General features: G+C 39.3%; 1 protein-coding gene across 2 annotated transcripts in view; it reads right to left on the reverse strand.

The window, feature by feature from the left end:
• Nucleotides 1-1002: 1002 nt before the first annotated feature.
• Nucleotides 1003-22710, reverse strand: part of cdk6 (cyclin dependent kinase 6) — a 34263-nt gene continuing 12555 nt past the window's right edge. For both annotated transcript variants that reach the window (XM_083523805.1, XM_083523806.1), the window contains exons 5-8: nt 7949-8058; nt 2531-2581; nt 2140-2275; nt 1003-1538 (exon numbers count right to left, since the gene is read on the reverse strand). In XM_083523805.1, the coding sequence (XP_083379931.1) occupies nt 1389-1538; nt 2140-2275; nt 2531-2581; nt 7949-8058 (447 nt within the window). In that variant the 3' untranslated portion in view covers nt 1003-1388. The remainder of the gene's footprint in view (nt 1539-2139; nt 2276-2530; nt 2582-7948; nt 8059-22710) is intronic.

Here is a 22710-nt window from a genome sequence, read left to right on the forward strand (position 1 = left end):
ATATATATATATATATATATATATATATATATATATATATATATGAATAGCAATTGCTTTATCCTGTTTAGCACTGTATAGGGATCCAGGACCAATTTAGCATTGTATAGGGATACAGGACCAAAAATTTCTACCACCTTATTATCTGACTGGCATGTTTTTCTAAAGGTTTGTTGAAAATCTTGTACCAGCAGAAAACCAACACATATATGTAAGTATGTATGTATGTATGTATATATGTATGTATGTATGTATGTATGTATGTATGTAAGTATGTATGTATAAGCTCAGTACCAACCCCTCGACCCCAGAACTGCATGACAGAAAAACAAACTAATGCAGCACTTTACTGTCTGTAAACATATTAACATAAATTCATCTTGCTGGTTGGGGCGGAACGGTTTCTATGATATCTGCATTTAGGAAGATTTTATTACAGATAAAACCTTTTTTTAACATATCTTGGTGTGCTTCAGTTTCATCTTTTATGTCGTTCATCTACTGTATGTACACTACGACTTCCTCTTTACTACCTCGTTTTCACAAATTTACTCAGATATTTATAATAAAGCATAAACCAGACTTTAGTCTGTGTCCAGAAAACCAGCCTGAAGTGTTGGGTGTATGTCAGGGTTAATAAAGCGTCATCGAAGCCTCAACAGTGGTAAAGGCTTAAACCATAGCTCTATGCTTAATCCTCCTTTGTAAGGCACTAAACTGAAATGTGTCTCCAATGCTGTCGAGGTCCACAAAGACCAGCCTTTGGGGATATTCTGACAGATAAATTACCCTAAAACGCTTTGTCCCAAAACTCCAGGTAATTTTAGAGAGTGAGCACGAGTGTAGTTGTACAATTCCATCCTATCGATTGCGGTTCTGTTCAACAGACCCGTTTTAGCAGTGAAAACTGAAGGGTTATTATCTATGATCCAGATGAAAGGTTGAATCAGTCACAGGCAGTGAGCTTGCTGGTTTAGAGAAGTGTGTGAATGAGGCAGTAAATTCTAGCAGTTGTATTTTTATTATGTCCATCAAGTGATCCCTGGCAATATGGTGTAGCAGCCTCTATATCAGATTTCTGGCAGTGGAGTTTCCTCTGGGTAGAGAGACTTCCTGCTAAAGAAGACAAGCAGGCAGGAAAGCAGCTTTTTGATGTTTTCGTTTGCTGGTTTGTTGTGACTCAGATATTACCTGCTGCAGTGAAAAATGCATCAACCAAAAGTTGCGGTAATACTTCAACAAGGCCAAAAAGCAGCATGTAATGCAGCGATGGAAGACAAGTTCAAAAAGGACTTGTGCCTGTAAGTATATATATATATATATATATATATATATATATATATATATATATATATATATATATATATATATATACAAATGTAAGTCTTTCAAGCAGCTCTCTCCTCCAGGGAGGGATTTTTGCTCGGGAAGGGTTGGGCATAGAGACTCTTGCTGGTGCTGTCCAGGCTTTGAAAGTATTGATGTGACAGGGCATCATAAGCCGATATCCTTCGGCCTGGGTTGAACGACAGAAATTTCTGTAAAGTTTAAGAAAAAAAAAAAAAGAGCATGGAAACCGTTAAGGTCCTTCAAAATTAACACGTTCACCAGTGGTGTAAAGTATTTGAGTAAATATACTTTGTTACAGTACTTAAGTCATTTTTTTGTCTATTTTATAGTTTTTCTGAGTATTAAGTATTAATGATATAAGTCAATTTTACTCTCTACTCAACTAAATGAATGATTGAATAGAGTACATTTTATTTCACTATATTTTAATCAATAATGAGCAGTTCCAATTACATTTTGCACCCCTTTTTAAAAGTTTTACTACTTTGCCTTTTTTGACCGACTTGTTTGATCTATGTTTCATTCTGGCATGTTGTGTTGATCTTGCAGTGTTAATGCAGTGTTGAGTTGTACAATTTGTTTTATATTTTTTAGGAAGTATAACCTCACCAATCAACTGTTTAGGTTCAAATACTCAAGTAATGTTCAAATCAAATACTCTACGACTTTTACTCGAGTCATATTGGAATTGGTGACCTATTTACTTGTAACTCAGTAAGTTTTGCAGTAAGGAATCTATGCTTATAGCTTTAAAATCATATGCTAATGAGCAATACACCAAATACTTACGAGTAGAAGTGATTTTCCATGCTCATCCATATCAGGCACCAGGTCTTCTATAGGCTGAGGCGACCGAGCAGGAAAGGCACTCTGAGGTAAACCCACTTCCTGGGGCCAATCTTCAGGAGGAGGGACTCCAATCACACTGGAATCATCAATACAATCATCATCATCATTATCATCTCAACATGCTTATTGACATAATTCTTTCATGACATTTTTGCATTGCAACACTTTTTCAAATGTTTTTTTTTTGGCTGCATTAAGTACATTTTCCAATTGAAATGATGTATATTTGTATTGTACAAAGCCAAAAATGTGACTAATATTTTCAAATTTTGCTCATCTTTTAATTAGTCAGCTAAAGAGGATTCATTAATATATTAAAAATTATACTTACTCGAAAATCTTGCCCAATTGGTCGACATCGGAATTTCCACGGAAAAGTGGTCTAAAAAAGAGCAAAATCAAGTATGAAAGTTTAACCCTGAAAGATGAACTTGCTTTTAAATATCCTGATTTCTACCCATTCTCATAGATATATTGTATAGGTAATTCATTTGTAGATCATAGATTTTTTTTTTACAGTTTTTCTCATTTGCTTTGTAGCGTTTCTCAGATCAGAAACATTTCTTCAAACTCTGCATTATGTACTCGCTTTTTGCGTTGAACAAATTACAATTGCTTTGGCACCTTCTTTTAATTGATTGTGTACAAATTGTCTGCTGTTTCTTACATTATCAAATGTTTAGGTCATGTCGATCATAATCTATTATACTGGTTCTAACCTGAATATTCTTAACCGCTGAAACAGCTAGATTTTTGTTCATTAAGGCAAAACGGCTAAACCAGTTGTCAAGATCATTTTTTTCGTCAATGTGCTTAAATTGATGAATTATGAGTGTTGAGAGGAGAATGTACAGCATCAGATCAACCGATGATCCACTAGTTCTCTAAAACAGGTCAAAGGTGAATCTTGTGAACCTTCAATTGGTGAGCGTATACAGAAAAAACACAGAATTACAATTTCTGACAACCGATGAACCACCAGGAAACAAACAAACGCTAAAACAGTACAGTAAAAATGTGAATCCTGTCTGGTCTCTTGCAATCAATATCCCACATACAGTAATGTGTACATTTGTGCTGTTGTAATTCCTATACAGAAGAAATTCAGCCTTGTGCATTTTCAATCACTGTAATCCAAACCGTAGTTTACATCAGGACACACTGAAACCGTGCGTATTGAAAACATAACATACTAGACATTTTGATGATCTTGTGACAAAACGACTTGTTATTCTAAAGCCGATATGTTCGTTCACACAAAATACTTACTTTCGAAAAGAATTCTGAGAAAAGTACAGGCTTTTGCAAGTGATCCAATGCGTGGTGCTGTTTGTACAAATTGTTGTTTTGAGAAATGCATTTACTGGTTTGCAAATATTATGGATGATTCTTTCTAACATTCAAATCTCAGGTAAAAAAAAAATCTATTGTCATGAAACAAATGCAAGCTTTGGAAACACGGTTAAAACACGGCCGCTCTTCGGGATTCACACACACATTCGTCTGTTAACAGTGATATGTTTGTTGTGCAGACGTGTGTAGAGTGAAAGTGGAGAGGAGAAAATTCCCCTGGAAAAAGCCAGCCAGGCCATATAGCAGTACAGATGTAAGGAGCTGCACTCCTGTGAATGCTGTAGTTTCCTGACTGAGAGAGAAAGAGAGAAAGAGAGAGAGAGAGAGAGAGAGAGAGAGAGAGAGAGAGAGAGAGAGAGAGAGAGAGAGAGAGAGAGAAAGAGAGAGAAAAGACTGAGGGCTTTTTCAGCACATGATGAGATGAAGCGGCGCTCATTTTGGAGTCTTCCTGCCTGGAACACTGCTGCTTGCGGTGGCTTTGGCCCGTCATGATGCCTGTAGGCGAGCATGCTTCCCCTGGCACGTGTACAAATTCCAATCACCATTACTGAATCCAAACCACATTCACCAAGGAGGGTGGGGGGGCAAACGCTATTTATCCCTGTAGTCTGTTTTGGCTGTCTGTACGCCTCTGTGTGGGGGAGCAGCAATGAGCCGTGCGAAATAATGGCTCCAATTATCTAAGAAACATGAGAAAGAGCTATAATAAGTCCTGCTCTCACACACACACACACCAACTATATTCTCATCCTCGCACTAAAAGTGGCATGCACAGACTTTTTCACCAGAGGTCGCCCTACTACTACAGAACACCCGAGATCAGCACGAGGTCTTCTTCGATCCACTGCCGTGCGGAACTCGACTAACAGTAAAGAGACAAAGAGGCGGCCTCATGGTAGCATCTAACTGCCGCCTTCCATCACCTCGGAAAAGTGCTTTCTGACTCAATCAGACGAGCATTTTTTACTCGCCTGAGCAATCAGACAGACGTTATTTTAAGGACGAGTCTACGTCAACCGGTCGGTTTTCAGATTCAAAATGCTCAAAAAACAAGTCAGAAGTGAAACCGGCATTATTAAACCAATTGTCTCAGTGTGTGTCATCAGAAAAAAAGGCGCTTATATATTTATTTCCCATCAAGTGAAAGGGTACAAAATGTGAAATGTTGAAAGACTTTGCAGCATGTATAAAACACACAAACAAATAAAAAAAAAAAAACCCATATCCTGGTCTGCGTCATGCCAAAACAAGTATGCTTAAAATTCCCTGAAGCTGCATTCTCCTCTGCCCCAGGCCTACTTGTTATTCTGAATGAAGAAGAGAGCACAAGGCTGATATTATGCATCCTGAGTGAGTGGGCACAGTCACGGCACCACAGCAAGGCCAGGACACACAGCTGAGTCACACTCCGAGTGCCAGTCTCTCCATCCACATTCCGCACTGATAGCCAGTGGAATGCTCAAGTATGCTGTGTGTGTGTGTGTGTGTGTGTGTGTGTGTGTGTGTGTGTGTGTGTGTGTGTGTGTGTGTGCGCGCGCGCGCGTGTGTGTGTGTGTGTGTGAGTTAATAGGAAAGCATTCGTGAAGCCATGTAGACACAGCACACACACAATTGTGAGAAAGCAAACAACAATGTAAAAGTCTTCCTAGGAAAAACTCTGTGTTTCACGTTAGACCTTTGGATCGGTGGAATGTCAACAACATTTCATGATCATTCATAAACCCGGTGACTAATCGTTCCGCCATCTAGGAGATGCAGATACAGACTTGCACGGAGCGTTCGAAATTCTCATCGAAAATCAACTCAACTAGGCCACCCAGATGAACTGCAAAGCTTTATATACACACACACACACACACACACACAAAAAAAACCTCCGTTAAAAGGACTGTAATGACAGGACCACACAATACACTGTAACTCAGGTGTGTTACATTAAAACAACTTCTTTGTTTAATTCAAGAAGAAGAAAAAAAGATGACCCTCCAGGCTATAACCCTTACTCCCCGAACTCTATTTCCGACAAAAAATAAAACAATAAACCAGACGGAGTGTTGCTAGCTCAGGTGCACCATGTCTTTATCATCCCCCAGTGACTTTTAAACCTCCATTACTCGGATCTGTGAATGGCTCGCACTTCTTAGACAACAGAATGGAAAGCTTCTCCCGGGTGCCTTTTAATCTGCAACAGGTGTCCTTTTTACAAAAAAAAGTCTTCATAATCACCTCCAGGAGAGAGAAAAAAAAAGAGAGAGACTCATAGCAAGAGAGTGAGAGTGAGAGAAAGAGAGAGAAAGAGGTGTATTGCTAACACGGATCAAAGCGTCTCCCTTCTGCCCTCTGGCACTCTTGGAGGTAGGCCAGTAGCCCGGTGCAGTGTTTTTTTTTTTTTCTTTCACAGGTATTGTGTGAGCGAGACAGCTTTTACCAGTACAACACTTCACGTTACACAACCTGACTTATGCACACAGTCACACACCTTTCTCAGACCTGTCCCTGATTTTCTGCAGTCAAGCCCAGTACTAACCTTCTATCTAAATCTGGTATAGTTCGTTTATGTTCTCAGACTATGCTACTGAATGTTATTGCATACAAATCAGTGCAGTTGCCTGAGAAATTATTTTTAGAAAATGATTGGCTCCGGCGGCATTACAAATAATCGGTAAACGTACCCACTGACGGAACTATCCCAGAAATCCTACTGACACACTATAATACCATAACGAGCTTAAACCCGGAATCAAATCCATTTTTAGTGAAAACTTTTCCTGTTCGCCGTTTACTTTTCAGTTCCACGGGAAACCAGCCCTGGTGTGCAACCTACTACTGCTTCTACTAATAATAATCGTGTTATTTCAACTTCCTGAATTGAGGTCTGCATAATTGTACATTACAGTTAGGCCTGGTAGGATGTGAAACACAGGATGTGTGAGTGGATCTGCAATCTGGCCTCCCCATCATCCACATCTCCCTCCTCACGAGGAAGATATCAACCCCCACATCCTCCTCAGCACAATGAGGGACACTTAGCCAGCCATCGACAAGTAGGAAATACATGTGCCTTAACACACATAAATGTAAAGTACGCTAACACACATACTTTACACTACATGCAGGTACACACACGCACACCTCGCATGCTGCACTATTATAGCCCAAAACCCAGATGGGGCCTTTCTGCTGTTTGCTTGTTGCTTGGAAAGTGTGTCTTACTGGTGGCAGTTAGGGGAAGGAAATTCGGATTGCAGATGGAGCTTGCTTTTTTAAATGCACCTTGCCTTTCTACTGCTTTTCTTTTACAGAGTAGTGCTTTTCATTCATACACTTCTGTATTAAGATCGCATTCAGGTTTTACAGCTTTGTCACAAATTAATAATAAATAATAAAAAATAATAAAAAAAAACATAAAAGACTCCTAGTAGGCTTTTAGTTCAGCACAAGCTTTTCTACAAGCATTTGAAAGTATGCTGAAGTAACAAACTCCATTTTTCCTAAAGAAAACGGTTGTTTTGATAAGGCTCAGCCAAAAGTCACCCATTAGTGCTGAAGAATATCATTTTCATCCATATCAAAATTATGTAGCCCTCATGCCTTGAGGATGGTGGGATGGAGTCCTCCAGAAAGCACCTATCACGATCGATAATCGGTGATGAAGTGTTCCCCTTTCCTTCAAGGGGAACATAACAAATAGTGCCCAAACCGCCTACATTATTACCGGGCCACACTTTTTTTCAACTGTGTTCCCCAGCTGTACATGAATAAAGTAATGGTGCAACTTGTGCAGCAGATCAACAGAGACCGTTGCTACAACTGACATAGAGGAACATGGCACTTGAAGTTCTCGCATGCCTTCTGCAACCACAGCACATGGTATTTCCCCAACAGTTTAACACCCTGAACTGACCGCAAAAAAATGAAAGACTCTGGCATTTTCTACATTCAGTGTGAAACTCTGAGGAATAGTTACTAATAAAATGTCTGAAACTGCCCATGTAATGCTGCTTTGCTAACACAGTTTGATGCAACTCGAAATAAGCTGACATTTTGCTGACTTCTATAGCAATTAACACTGTTACCACTTAAAAGTAGACTAGAAGACACTGTTGTCTTCTGAGAAATGGCTTTAAAGCTCAGAACCCAAACATTTGCTGCTCTGCTATATTTTTGAGTAAATCCTACGTAGTGAACAACTATCAATGCTGTGGGCCAGACTGAGCAATCGGGTCACTCAGGCTCGACTTGTTTCCTTTTAGTTTTAGTGAAGCATGTGTGCTTTTGAAAGTCATATCTGCTTCATCAAAATCTCCTTTCCACTTGTGAGACTGCAGGAAGTGTGAGTTTAAGGGTAAAAAGGGTATGTGTGGGAGCTAAATCCTACTGGATGCTCTTTACTTACCTTCTCCTGAACATCTCTGCGAAGATGCACCCCACGCTCCACAGATCCACCGGGGTCGCGTAGCTCGACTGTAGGAGCACCTCTGGAGCTCGATACCAAAGAGTAACCACCTACAACACAAATGCACACACTGTCACATGCAGATTCCTGCACATGGACACTCGTCCCCATCCTAGATTTTGTGCATATGTCTTTATGAAGAGGATGTTTTTTTTTTATGCTGCATTTTTCTTCTGTGCCCCGGTGTTTGAGTTATGTAAAAAAAATTAAGACATATTTGGCAGGGAAAACTTCTAAATGCTCATATTGGTATGCCAAAATTACACAAACTTCACAGCGAGTCTTTATCCTGCTGAGAAAAAATACAAAACCCAGAATGCTCAGTCCACTTTTGCTAACTTTTTTTTTTTTTATAAACCAGCATCCTGTTTTCCCTGTTTTTTGGGTGTGGATATTTTTCAGGGCCTCTATGAATCCTTTAATGGCTTATCAATCTATTGAAGTTGGACTGCTGCTTTTTCTTATTGAAAGCCATGTTCAGTCCGTAAACTCAGTGACTCTTGGCCTTACAGCTGCAGCAGACGGCACATACAGCTGAGCAGCTACAGTAGGGAGAGCTTCCAGACAAAACTCAGTGACCCTGCTCCAGTAAAGTGGAAGGCTTCCAGGTGCTTTCCCTCTCCAGCATGCCGTCCTACCATGGGCTCGCAGCCCAGAAACCCTTAGGCTTATCGGCCAAATCAGCCGCCCCTGTGTTTGTAAGCAAAGCCTGAGGAGTATATCAGGGGGTGGGTGGGGACAGGGGGGGTGCGTATCATAAAATGTGCCAAATTGCTGAAGAGAATGTTGTTCCTAATGAGTGCTGGTGTGGGAAGGAAGCTGTGAACAGCACACGGGACGCATGCCACTGATTAGAGCTTAATTAGATTTATATAGACACAGCAATTCAGTGTTAGAAGGAACTATTCAATTGAAGAACAGTATATTAAATTTGCAGAGCAGGTTTCCTTTTACAGCAGAGTGTTTTATTCCTCTTGTTCCACGGCAATTTGTTAAGGATTAATATTGTGTTGGTCCCCTTTTGCTGCCAAAACAGTCCTGACATGTCAAGCATTAGCAGCATTCACTTCTTCAGCAATTTTAGCGGCTGCAGGAACCACACGGACCAGCCTTCGCTCCCCACTTGCATCAATATATATATATATATATATATATATATATATATATATATATATATATATATATATATATATATTTGCTCTGATGGTCAATTTAAAGAAACAGATTTACCTCTGCCATTAAATACTCCTTGCAGAAAGCCTAATCATTCATGTCAAAGAACAGGCTCAGATTACATAGAACATTCTTCAAACAGGGACGTGTAAATTAGCTGTTGCTAGCTGCTAATAACAGTAATATATTAGAAGTAGCACATCAATATAAACCTGTGATCTGTAACAATGCTGCAAAAATGCAGCTCTATGTTGGCAAGTAAAGGACTAGCTTCTGTGGTTTAAGTCGCAATGAACCTCGGAAATTCTACATGCAGTCAACGTATTGCAAAACATTTACATACAGTTTCAGAGCATTCCATGCAGGACTCGGTGCAGCGCTTCACATTGACAACTGAAGAATGCAGCAATGCAACATGATCTTACTCCAAACATTTGTGGTTGCTTTACTCATCTATGGCCACAATCTTACAGAGCCCCTGAATATGCAATCGCAAAAGGTGTTCGTGCAAGGCCATGTGTGAATGGAAGCAAAATGAAAGCCTCATTTTTAGTGTGTAAAATTAGTTATTTTTAAATGCCGACACTTTCTCAAGTTACTCTTCCTGATTAAGGGGAATTGGAGAGGAAGCCAATGATGAAACATGTTGGTCTCTTTGTTGTCATGTGACAGAAACCAAGGCACATGATTAATTCTGAAATAGGTGCTCTCCATTATCATACAAACTCCATTCAAACTTCATTTTTACAACTCATGGAGATATGGTGATATGATTTCAGGTGCTTGGGAACTCGGGAACAAGGACACGTCTTAAAATGATTAGCATAGCATGAGAACACTACATATGTACGTCACAGTACAACGGGTTTTACGAATACATTTTCTATGAATTGCATCAAAAATGCTCGCTACACCACGATGCATGCCAGTTATCATGCTAGTTCACTCTATAGTTCAGCTTCAGTGTGTGCTCTAGATTAAAGCTAGCTCTAGCAGCAGTAACGAGGGGTGCTGTTTAACTTCTAGGAAGAACCACAGTATATCCGCTTTTCTCAGCGTTGAGTCTGTGGTGTAGACTTCTATTAACACACACATGCATATGTTCTTGTCGTATGGTACGCATGCTATAGCGGTGCAAAAACTCTCAGGCAAAGATTCAGCTACTGAGGTGCTACCGCTGGGTTGATTTCGAAGAGCAAACTGTTCAACTCAGCGCCATACAGAATAGGGTTCATGATCTCAAAACACAATGAAACTGGTTTTGGAAAGAAAAAAAAAAGACCTAGCAACACATTGTAGCCATAAGCATTGTACAGTCGTTTGGATTTCGTCACTTGCCAGAAAAAGATGGTGTAACTGTATTGTGTGGCATTTACACACAGCGAGGTGCCTGTGTTTAAATGGCACATGCGCACTATTTGCACGGCTAAACTGCAGTGAATATGATGAAATAACATCAAATCCATTTCACTAAGGGAAGAACTATTACAGTGACAGTTTAAAAAAAAGTAAAAATTCCGATGTGTTTCTCCAAAAAAAAAAAAACCACACATTTCACACATACTTTGCATTGTTTTTGGTGTGATGTTTAAACTGTGACACAAAAATCAGCAGTTTCTCAGTTGTCATGCTACTGTATTCGAACCCCACCACAAGTCCAACTAATGCAATCACTGACGGGGTCAATGAGTTCAGGGTGTGAGTGGGGGGGGGGGGGGGGTGTATACTGGGATGGTGGGCTGTTATGGGTCACCCACATGGAGACATTGCTGGTTATTTATTTGCTGTTTGGCACCTCATAAAGACATTTTGGTCTTTTTACAAGAAAATACAAAAATGGCTCAGATTAAAGAAACCCAAGGAGATGAAGACGACTTAATAAAGCCTGTTTTGTGGCAGAAAGTCAGGGACTGCTCTCTTGTCTCACTTATGTCTTTATTTTCGCTCGGCATGTGCCCCGATGGGATTTTTGGAAAATAAATTAAAAGTTAAAAGCTCACTGAAGCGTTCACTGCTAAGCGGCGCCGGCTTTGATCGATGGTATTTTCAGCGACTTCAGCGCATACTATGCTGATTCTGTTAGGCTAATAAACTTTATTTAATTGTATCCAGTGGTAATGCATGGTTATAATAATTGGTCCAAAAAAAGACAATTTAAACAGCATATTTACACACTCAAAGGGAGAAAGCAGCTGAATGAAACTGAGCTTCAGTGAATTGTATACTGTATGTTTGGCCTTTTTAGACTTACCTTACACGTTATATCATACTGCTACAAATCACTCTCACCATTAACATTGTTAGAATTCTAGTAGTAAATCAACCTAGCACTCGATGCATGCTAACGGTTAAACACTTGGGTTAAAAGGGAGTCGGTGATATGCTATAAAATACCATCTGTCTGTCTATTATTTAAAAATTGAGAGTTCGAATCGTGATGATGCCACAGCACTCTAGAGTTTCAAATCTTTCTTAAGGGATTTGTCACATTCTTATGAGTGCACTGCGCTGCCTTGCGAGTGGCAGTTCAACAAAATGCCTGACTGCACACGTCTCAGAGTGAGCAAACGTTAGCCTTCACCCTCCCTAACCGTTGTTTGATAGGGCAAAGCTGGCTGGTGGTTAGAAATTGGCAGATGAACACCAACGGGGGGATTGTTTTTGTAAAACAAATTTTCTTGGTACATTCGTGGAAGTCTGTGCATTTTATCATTTATTCGCAAAAATATCGCTTAGCATTCAAAAAAACCCTGTAATATCTGTAAAATGTTGTCAAGAATAATTATTTTTTTTCTTTAAAGCCGAGAGCCGGGTTTTAAGCCAGTCGCAGGTTCACATTGAATGTCTATGCATTTAATTCACATGCTATAACATGTCTATACATGCTATAAGTGCACAGCTTGTTTTGCATTAGGTAATGCTTTCTCTATCGAGCCGGTCCTGTGCGCCGTTGGCTGCTAACTGGAGGGTCAGATAAAGTGGTCCTGGCTGCCTTCAGATTAAAGGACAGCATTCTGTGCATTCCTATCTGGTGAGACGGCATGGGCTCACTCAGCACAAGGGGAAACAGTGGCTCTGCAAGCTCTACTCAGCAACGCTGCTCGAGCACATCCACACCACACAAGGCCTACTCAGTCAAGCTGCACTTTCACTATACTGGACTGTACCACCTTGCACTTCTTGCATGAATACGCTGCAATCCCCAGCCTCATCGTTTCCTTTCCAGCCGCATGGAATTAAAAAAATAAAGACAGAATGCTGTTAAGAACAAGACTGGCCTTTGGGTTTGGCCATCAGCCTGTGTTTACATTCTCTTTCTCTCTCTCTCAAAGGAAGTGAAGGATGAAAGTCCCTTTCAACACATGACCTTCGTCCGCATTCTTTCAGGCTGCCCTTGGACACTTTTGAAGGGACAAGTCTACTAACTTGGCAGGGGACAAAGGCCCTTCCTTAAGAATGAGCTTCTACCAATGACCTCTTATTTACTTAATTACAGATCTTGTATGTGATATGATTAGAGAAAGATTAGAAGCTTAGTGGTCAGTCTATTAAACTGCTCTGTTGTGTTATTTATGGAAATGCGACCTTATGCGACTTGGAGCAATGAGGAAAAATTCGAGGTGGTATCAAAACGTTTTAAGACTAGCTCTGTTTACAAGAAAGCACTTTATTTATGTATGTTTGCAACACCTTTAAAATAGTCCCCTTGCACAGCAATACAGCACTCGCAGCATTCCTGCCACTTCTGGAATATGCATCTGGAAGTCTTTTCGAAGCTCGTCAAGCACTTTCTGTGATTCGAGCTGGACCTCCGCTATAATTTCAAAATGGCTAATTTTGACCTGGATCTTCATCTTTGGGAAAAGGGCAAAGTCCGCAGGAGACTAGTTCTGATTTCTTGTCTCTTGATATAGTCTATTTCAGAACACTGGGTAGTGGGAAAGTGGGAACCGGATGGAATGCCATTCAATTGCAAGGCATAGTGCACAACATATTCACACCCAGTTGTCGCCAATTTATATACCCGTATGTTTATTGCAAGGTGGAAGGAAACCAGAAAACATAATTCCAATATAATAAGTAATAATTGCACATGGACATAGAGAGAATTTTTATGTAATAGCTTGCAAGCCATCACCATGAGGCACATATTTGCATTATATCATTTATCAAATCAACCATGTCCATTTCTACATGCACCAGGCAAATAAATTACAAAACTGAATATGACTTTTATGTCCGTTGTGTCATGTTCTGTCCTGTGACACTTCATTCCTCAAACTCGAATACTCAACTAAACGTCTTACTCGTACAGTTTTTTCTTTTTCTTTTAAAATCCCATTTACAAAAGTGACAAGTCAATCAGGCCTGAACAAGACTGAACGATATGAAGTCACAAGTGAGCAAAGCATGCATGCAGAACTGTATACAGTAAAAGAAAAAAAAGAAGAAAAAAGCGTCCCCAACTGCTGCCAAAGTATGCAGAGCTTACAGGAATGTTGTATGGGGCCCTCTCTGAGCAAACAAAGAGAGTACAGTCAGCCTCTCTTTCCCCTGTGCTACCACATCCGCACATCATTAGTTGGAAAATTCCTGATATATGCCGTAATTTTTTGCTGTTACAGTCAAAGCTTTAATATCCAGATGCTGTTGCGCCCCCTCGATCAGTTTTTCTGCCGCTCTGGTCCGCTGCCAAGATGTCATCAGCAATCAATCTAAACTGAGGTATAAGTAAGATCTCGTCGCTCGTGGACTGACATTGGTGAGGGTCACACAGGAAATACCAAAAAAAGAAGCTCCTCGTGCATTATGTGTGTCTGTTGCAGTTCAGGGTCCGCCCTCTTTTTTTTTCCCTTTCTCGTTTCTTCCTTCCTTTTTCTTCCTTTTTGGAATACCGGAAGAGATATCTAAACATTCCCAGAGTCTGCTGCACGTGCTCTCTTGCATGTCTTGTTTTCGTTCTTTTCTTTTTTCTTTTTTTCTTCTTCAGCCATTCCACTGCCTGTATATCGGTCCCAAGTAAAAGCACATTGTCTGGCAGAAAAAGAGTCGCTTTTGATTTCCCCTCAGCAGAAGAGCCTTCTGGAAATCTAACTGGAGCTCGAAGAAATATCTAGTTTCATCAACAGTTTTTGATCGAAAGTAAACTGGGCTTCATTGTGAGCGCCTTTAATGCAGCAAAAAAAAATAAATCTTCATGGGAGAAAAGTCTGGAGTCATAACCCCTCTCAACAGCCTTCGAGTTTCTCACAAGTGAAGGCATATGACAACGTTACTTAAAGTTATTTCTTGTTCCATTACGTCTAAGTTGCCGGGTCGAAAAAAACTGTCGAACAAAAAAACGATTTGTATAAGCCTCACCTATGATTCTGGGTGTAACAGGGACCTCATAATGTCAAAGTACCTCTCACCTGTTTCGTATCAGCGTTGCTAATCCTCAGACAAACTTAAACAAAGAAGAGCCAACTTTTGAGAGTTTGCATAAAGATGAACACGATTTGAATGAGAGTTGGGGGAAAAACATCCAAAAACAGGAAGTTAAATCAGGATATAGGAGCATTTGTTGTAAACTGAATTCTTCTTCATGGAGTCTTCCCATGGATTCTCACTGGTTTATATTTAAGTGTCACTGTACCATCACTTTAATTATCAGTTTACCTCCTGCTTCTGCCCCAGTTCCCTCCAGAGGTGGAGATGACACTGCGTTTCTGTTCACTTCTGACTTCTCATTTCATTCTCTTTTTAGTCAGAGGACTGGGTTTTCATATAGGAAATGCTATGACTTTAAATACATCTGATACTTGCATTTGATACAGAGCATTTTTTTTAATAATCGATTAGAGTGCAACAGAGCGAAGAATACATTTCTCTAAACCACACACCAAGATCATTTAGGGATATTTAAAAAAAATATTTCTCATTTTGGTAGCTAGCTATTTCTCATTTTTAGTGGTTTAGCCCGGTTATGGCCAAACTGACACTCTTGGGGCCCTTGTGCAAGGCCCTTAACCCTCCGGGTCGATGTTTAATGGCTGACTCTGTGCTCTGACCCCAGCTTCCTGGGATATGCAGAGAAATAATTTCCTTGTGCTATAAAAAAAATACACATGACAAGTATAAAGCACCTTTCTTTCTTTCTTTCTTTCTTTCTTTCTTTCTTTCTTTCTTTCTTTCTTTCTTTCTTTGAAACCAATCTTACTTACTCATCTGTTAGATCATAACAGTTCTAACAAGCCTGCATTTTGTGCTGTTTTTGAATAATAACTCAGTGGGGATCCTCCTGCTTTTGTTTAAGCTCCATGTTAGGGAGAGGTTAAATTCTTGCGAACTCAAAGCCAGTCATGTAAATCGTCTTCAAATATGAGTTCGTGAAACGATCCGCTGCTCTTGATGTAATTTGTCATGTTTGATTAGTGTCATTTGCATGGCGAATTAGTTGAAAAAATTTGCTAACTGGGAGGGAACTATTGTGCAGGTGGTAGAATAAACTGGCACATTTTTGCACTCAACCGCCTCCAAATGCAACAAGTCTGAGCAAAGCTAAAAAATAATGTTTACCTGGCAGTTAAAATAACAGGTATTAGATGATGGCGTATATGACATTTTATCACGTACAGTTATTGCAATTCGAGTCCTATCCGACCTGATAGTCGAGATAGTTCGGTTTACAGAGGCGAAGAACCTTGTGAACGTTGAAGGAAAACACACACACACACACACACACACACATATATATATATATATATATATATATATATATATATATATATATATATATATATATATATATATATATATATATATATATATACACACAAAGAGAGAAAGATAGAGAGAGAAAGAGAGAGAGAGAGAGAGAGAGAGAGAGAGAGAGAGAGAGAGAGAGAGAGAGAGGCAGCAGTTACGTTTTGCCAACATGAGGAATTCATTCCACCAGAAGAGAGGAAGGAAGCATCAAGGCCCAGAGGACCCACAGCAAAGGTTGCTGTGGAGTTTGTGGTATGCAGAAAAACAGTTGCTGGATCAAGTCTTTTTTAACCGAGAACAAAACTGAGCCGGATTGGGACACTTAAGCCACATGACACCACAAATGGCATGCAAATAACAACATTTTCAAGTTTTTTTAACCATGCAAACCTTAAACTTTGGGCTCTGACGGATACAGAATCGCATTCTTTACACTCTTCGCTACCTACTCGTTTCACTGTAGTCACTCTGATTTTCAGTAATAAGCTGAGATGCGCATGAGGGGATACCAGCCTCAAATGGACACTAAACTCATTAAGGTATTTCACCAAACACAAATGCTGTACTGCTGTATTGCAGTGCATCAAACTCAAGCTCAGCTAAATTCACTTGAATCATCGTGAACTAGAATGTCCTGAGTTCAAACTGTTTATCGTAAGATCTTATTACGGCTTTTCTCAGTTGCTTTGGAGCATTTGTCGAATCATTCTTAATACTTGCAAAAGTGCATTTCTCAAAACAATTTGTACGAACAGCACCACACATTGGATTATCTTCCGATCTTTCTACTTTTCTTAAAATCCTAAATTCATTTCTCATAAGTATTTGTGCCATCAGAACGATAAGTCTTTTTGTCACTATTCACAAACAAGATGGACAAAAATGGTTAGTCATTTTATGTTCTCAATATGACCGTGCACGGTTTCAGTGTTTCCTCATGTAAACTACCGTTTGGATTGCGATCATTAAAAACGCACAAGGCTGAATTCTGTATGGCATCTATGAATTTCAACAGCACAAATGTACACATTACTGTATGTGGGATATTGATTGCAAGAGACGAGAAAAGATTCACACTTTTACTGTACTGTACTAGCGTTTGTCGTTTCTTACTCTTTAACCTAGTTGATCATTAGTTGATCTGATGGCATACAATAGACTTTATTAGTGACATTCAAGTTTAATTTGCACAATTCACATTAGCAAAAAAAAAGAAATAGAAATTGATGCTTGACAGGTTATGACAACTGGTTCAACCATTTTGCATTTAATGGCTTTTATAATGGATTGATGCCTAGATGTTTGAGACACTAAGAATATTCAGGTGAGAACCAGTATAATACATTTTAAACATGACAAACATTTGATAATGTAAGAAACAGCAGACAACTGTACACAGTCAATTAAATTAATGTACCAAAGCGTTCGCAATTTTTGTTCAAAACCAAGAGATCATTTCTTTTATGATGTGCACAAGTTTCATTTCTGGTCTACGCTCCAAAGCAACTGAGACAATCTTTAATGATCATTACTTATCACTACTCTCAAAAAACTAAACCCAAAAGATGTGGTGAGGCCTTTTCTGGTTTGTTTTTAAATTGTTTTTGTTTTTATAAACAAATTCATAATGAATAATTTAAACTACTTGAAAAGACATTTGATTTCAATACTGAATTACTTTGTCATGATTACTTTCTTCTTGTTATTAGTATTATTATTAGTAGTAATCCTAGTGGTATTTGAGAATGCTCATAATATATTTATATATAATAATTTTTTCCTATTATTATCATCTCTTTCTGGTCATTTTTGGGACTTATTGTGTTTAATTTAACACTTTTTGCAACTGATCTTAAAAAATTCCAGGACATTAAAAGATAATGTTAAAAAAAAGGGAAGTGTAACCATGACTCTTTCTGTCTACAACATTATAACAGATAACTTTTTTAAAGACAGAGATATCGACATAATGTGTGAGCATCCAAAAGCTGCTCAAAAGCACTATATATAAATATAGCTATATAACTATATATAACTATACATATTATATATATATATATATATATATATATATATATATATATATATATATATATATATATATATATATATATATATATATATAATTATTCATTAAGCACAGACTCAGCCATGATACAGCGCCCCTGCAGCACAGAGGGTTAAAGGCCTTGCTCAAGGGCCCAAGAGTGGCAGCTTGGCCATTCTGGGGCCTGACCTAACTCAGCAACCCAGAGCTTTAAACACTGAACTACCAATTTCCCTGATTGAACTTATCAATTTGCTTCTATATTACTTTCGAACACAACTCTGCCCATAACTATGGCAAACAACATGAATATCTCTGAAACCTGATACAATGAAGATCTGTTTGAAATAATTTACATTTCTTTGTCTTCTTTATTTTGCCCTGTAGCTGTAGATGAAAAAAAAACAAAACAACACATCACCCGTTAGAATAAATGATTCAGGGAATATCCCTTCAGTTAATCTTTAGTAAATCTATTTTTATAAGCAACATGGTGCATATAATGTTCTCTTGGGTGCTTTCCTAATGGCTTTCATGAGACAACCCTTAAACGGTCGAAAAACAGACATTCCACTTTTTACACCAACTCCCACTCGAAGCTGGAATCGGTTTTCAGCATGCATCATTACCATTACCTAATTCTGATCTCATAGACTAACGCTTGTAAAAGGCAACAGAAGGTACGTTATGACCATCACCATCACCAAGTGTATGTATTATTTGCTGTAACCTAGTTACCAGAGCAGTTTCCCCTCTCTTGTGTCTGTACATGACCCAGGATAAACACTTGCTAATGTATCCGAAAAGGCTAAAAGACGAGAAAAAAAAACCCTTGCTATATTTTGAGCCTTTGCTCTCAGGCTTTACCCCGTCAATCAGAGGTGCACAATGGCCACCAGGAGAGTGGAGTCATTATAATGATCAACAATGCAGTGGTCCCATGAGATTTGTAAGGTCAAGCTAATCTCCACATCAGCAGCACCCAATGGGTGGTCTTCTAGCTTACACGCCCTCAGCCTCTCCCTGTCTCATCTACATACTGGAAGAACGAACAACAGCTTTGAGACAGCTGCAAAATAGCAGTGCTTATGCTAAACACTGCGGTAAAATGTTCGGAGCTTTCTTTGCTTATTGAATATTTATTGTACAATTGCTATAAGCAGAGCGGTAAAACTGTTTAAAAAACACCCTTTAAATGTGATGTGGTGAAAATTGTCCTGCATTTAATAATCATTCAACACCACATGCTCATGTACTCCTGTCATCTTTGCTATTGTTGCTCACGAACCCAGCAGTGGCAACTAGGTGGCGAAGGGATTTAAGCTCATAACCTTCCAACCGTCTCATGCCTTACAGACAGTGCTCACACTCTAAAAGGGGTAATTACCTGATGCAATCTTTTTTCTAAGAATGTGGCCTGGTTGTTGGTACCAGAAAAGCTGGTTTGTTTGTTTCGAAAACCTCTAATCTCCTGATTTTTACACAGGGGTCTCAAGACTTTATACAAAACAGTGCCAAAGGGGAAAAAATCCACTGAGTAGCAGTGCTATTAGTAGAACTGCCTGTTTGATGAGAGGTCAAAGGGTAATAATGAAACTGGGTTGTGCTGACAGGAAGGCTTAAGTAACTGAAATAGTCATTCTTTACAAATTTATGAAGCAGAAAAACATTTTAGAATGGTCTCTCACACATCAAACTATAAAGATGGGCTAGAAGACTGTATGCAATTACATGCACATGACAACCAGATGTGTTACACGAGTTCATCACTCTGAAATGGCAAACTTATATTTTGCTCTAAAATAACCAAACATTTTTGTATGACTTTGTAGACACCTTTGTATCAATCTATATATAGCGTTAACTTCTTTAGCAATTCAAGCTACTTATCTGTTAGAGCCTTAGTCGCCCATGACCTTGTCACCGGTTCACCACTGTTCCTTCCTTGGACCACATTTGCTAGATACTGACCACTGCAGACTGGGAACACCTTACAACGGCTGCAGTTTTGGAGATGCTCTGACCCGTCTAGCCATCACACTTTGGCCCTTGTTAAACTGGTTTAAATCTTTACGCTTTTTCCTGCCTATTTGTCCTTCTTCAAATAAACAAACAAATCTTCACGAACAAAATGTTTACTTAAATGTTTTCAGCTGGCAACAAGTTATTTAACCCTAACCTTTGCAGTGAGTAGCTTCTCATTTCTTAAACAACCATGTTGGAAGACATCCTATGGTCGTGGAAAAGATGTTAATCTTTGTTAGAATGGTCAAATTATTGGCATGCATCGAGCAAAGAAAACATCTAAAGAGTTTGCTGAAACTACTAAAATTGGGTTAAGGACTGTCCAACGCATTATTAAAAACTGGAAGGACAGTGGGGAACCTTCATCTTCGAGGAAGAAATGTGGTTGGAAAAAAATATTGAATGATCGTGATCGGCGATCACTTAAACATTTGGTGAAAAAAAAAACAACAGTAGAGTTCATGGCTAAGTTTAATAGTGAAAGTAAGAGCATTTCCACATGCACAATGTGAAGGGAATTTAAGGGATTGGAACTAAACAGCTGTGTAGCCTTAAGAAAACCACTTATCAGTGAGGCTAATCGGAAAAAAAGCATCAATTTGCTAGAGATCATAAAGATTCGACTCTCGAGCAATGGGAAAGGGTCATATGGTCTGATAAATACAGATTAACCCTGCTCCAGAGTGATGGGCCCATTAGGGTAAGAGAAGAGGGGGATGAAATGATGCACCCATCATTCCTAGTGCCTACTGTACAAGCATGTGGGGGCAGTGCTATGATCTGGGGTTGCTGGGGTATAGGTTCAGCAACGTTATGTGCCCAAAGAATGAAATCAACTGAGTACCTAAATATACTGAATGATCAGGGTTTTCTATCAGTGGGTTTTTTCTTACCCGATGGCACGGGCATATTCCAGTATGACAATTTCAGGATTCATCAGGTTTAAATTGTGAAAGAGAATTCATTTTTATTTTGACATGGATTGGCCACCACAAAGTCCAGACCTTAACCCTATTAAGAATCTTGGGGATGTGCTGAAGAAGACTTTGCACAGCAGTCCGACTCTCCCATCATCAATAGATCTTGGTAAAAAAAAAAAAAAAAAAAACTCTGGACGGGAATAAATGTTGTAACATTGCAGAAGCTTATGGAAACAATGCCATGGCAAAAGCGTGCATCATAATCAAACCGTAATCAAAGCTAAAGGCGGTCCTTTTTTGGACAGGTTTTATATATATATATATATATATATATATATATATATATATATATATATATATATATATATATATATACACACACACACATACTGTACATACACACACACACACACATACATATATATATATATATATATATATATATATATATATATATATATATATATATATATATATATATATATATATATATATATATACAGTGAGGAAAATAAGTATTTGAACACCCTGCTATTTTGCAAGTTCTCCCACTTAGAAATCATGGAGGGGTCTGAAATTGTCATCGTAGGTGCATGTCCACTGTGAGAGACATAATCTAAAAAAAAATAAATCCAGAAATCACAATGTATGATTTTGTAACTATTTATTTGTACGATACAGCTGCAAATAAGTATTTGAACACCTGAGAAAGTCAATGTTAATATTTGGTACAGGAGCCTTTGTTTGCAATTACAGAGGTCAAACGTTTCCTGTAGTTTTTCACCAGGTTTGCACACACTGCAGGAGGGATTTTGGCCCACTCCTCCACACAGATCTTCTCGAGATCAGTCAGGTTTCTGGCCTGTCGCTAAGAAACACGGAGTTTGAGTTCCTCCAAAGATTCTCTATTGGGTTTAGGTCTGGAGACTGGCTAGGCCACGCCAGAACCTTGATATGCTTCTTACAGAGCCACTCCTTGGTTATCCTGGCTGTGTGCTTCGGGTCATTGTCATGTTGGAAGACCCAGCCTCGACCCATCTTCAATGCTCTAACTGAGGGAAGGAGGTTGTTCCCCAAAACCCCGCAATACATGGCCCCGGTCATCCTCTCCTTAATACAGTGCAGTCGCCCTGTCCCATGTGCAGAAAAACACCCCCAAAGCACGATGCTACCACCCCCATGCTTCACAGTAGGGATGGTGTTCTTGGGATGGTACTCATCATTCTTCTTCCTCCAAACACGTTTAGTGGAATTATGACCCAAAAGTTCTATTTTGGTCTCATCTGACCACATGACTTTCTCCCATGACTCCTCTGGATCATCCAAATGGTCATTGGCAAACTTAAGATGTGCCTGGACATGTGCTGGTTTAAGCAGGGGAACCTTCTGTGCCATGCATGATTTTAAACCATGACGTCTTAGTGTATTACCCACAGTAACCTTGGAAACGGTGGTCCTAGCTCTTTTCAGGTCAATGACCAGCTCCTCCCGTGTAGTTCTGGGCTGATTTCTCACCTACCTTAGGATCATTGAGACCCCACGAGGTGAGATCTTGCATGGAGCCCCAGTCCGAGGGAGATTGACAGTTATGTTTAGCTTCTTCCATTTTCTAATGATTGCTCCAACAGTGGACCTTTTTTCACCAATCTGCTTGGCAATTTCCCCGTAGCCCTTTCCAGCCTTGTGGAGGTGTACAATTTTGTCTCTAGTGTCTTTGGACAGCTCTTTGGTCCTGGCCATGTTAGTAGTTGGATTCTTACTGATTGTATGGGGTGGACAGGTGTCTTTAT

The sequence above is a fragment of the Silurus aristotelis genome (assembly GCF_946808225.1).
Source record: "Silurus aristotelis genome assembly, chromosome: 21".
Taxonomy (NCBI): domain Eukaryota; kingdom Metazoa; phylum Chordata; class Actinopteri; order Siluriformes; family Siluridae; genus Silurus; species Silurus aristotelis.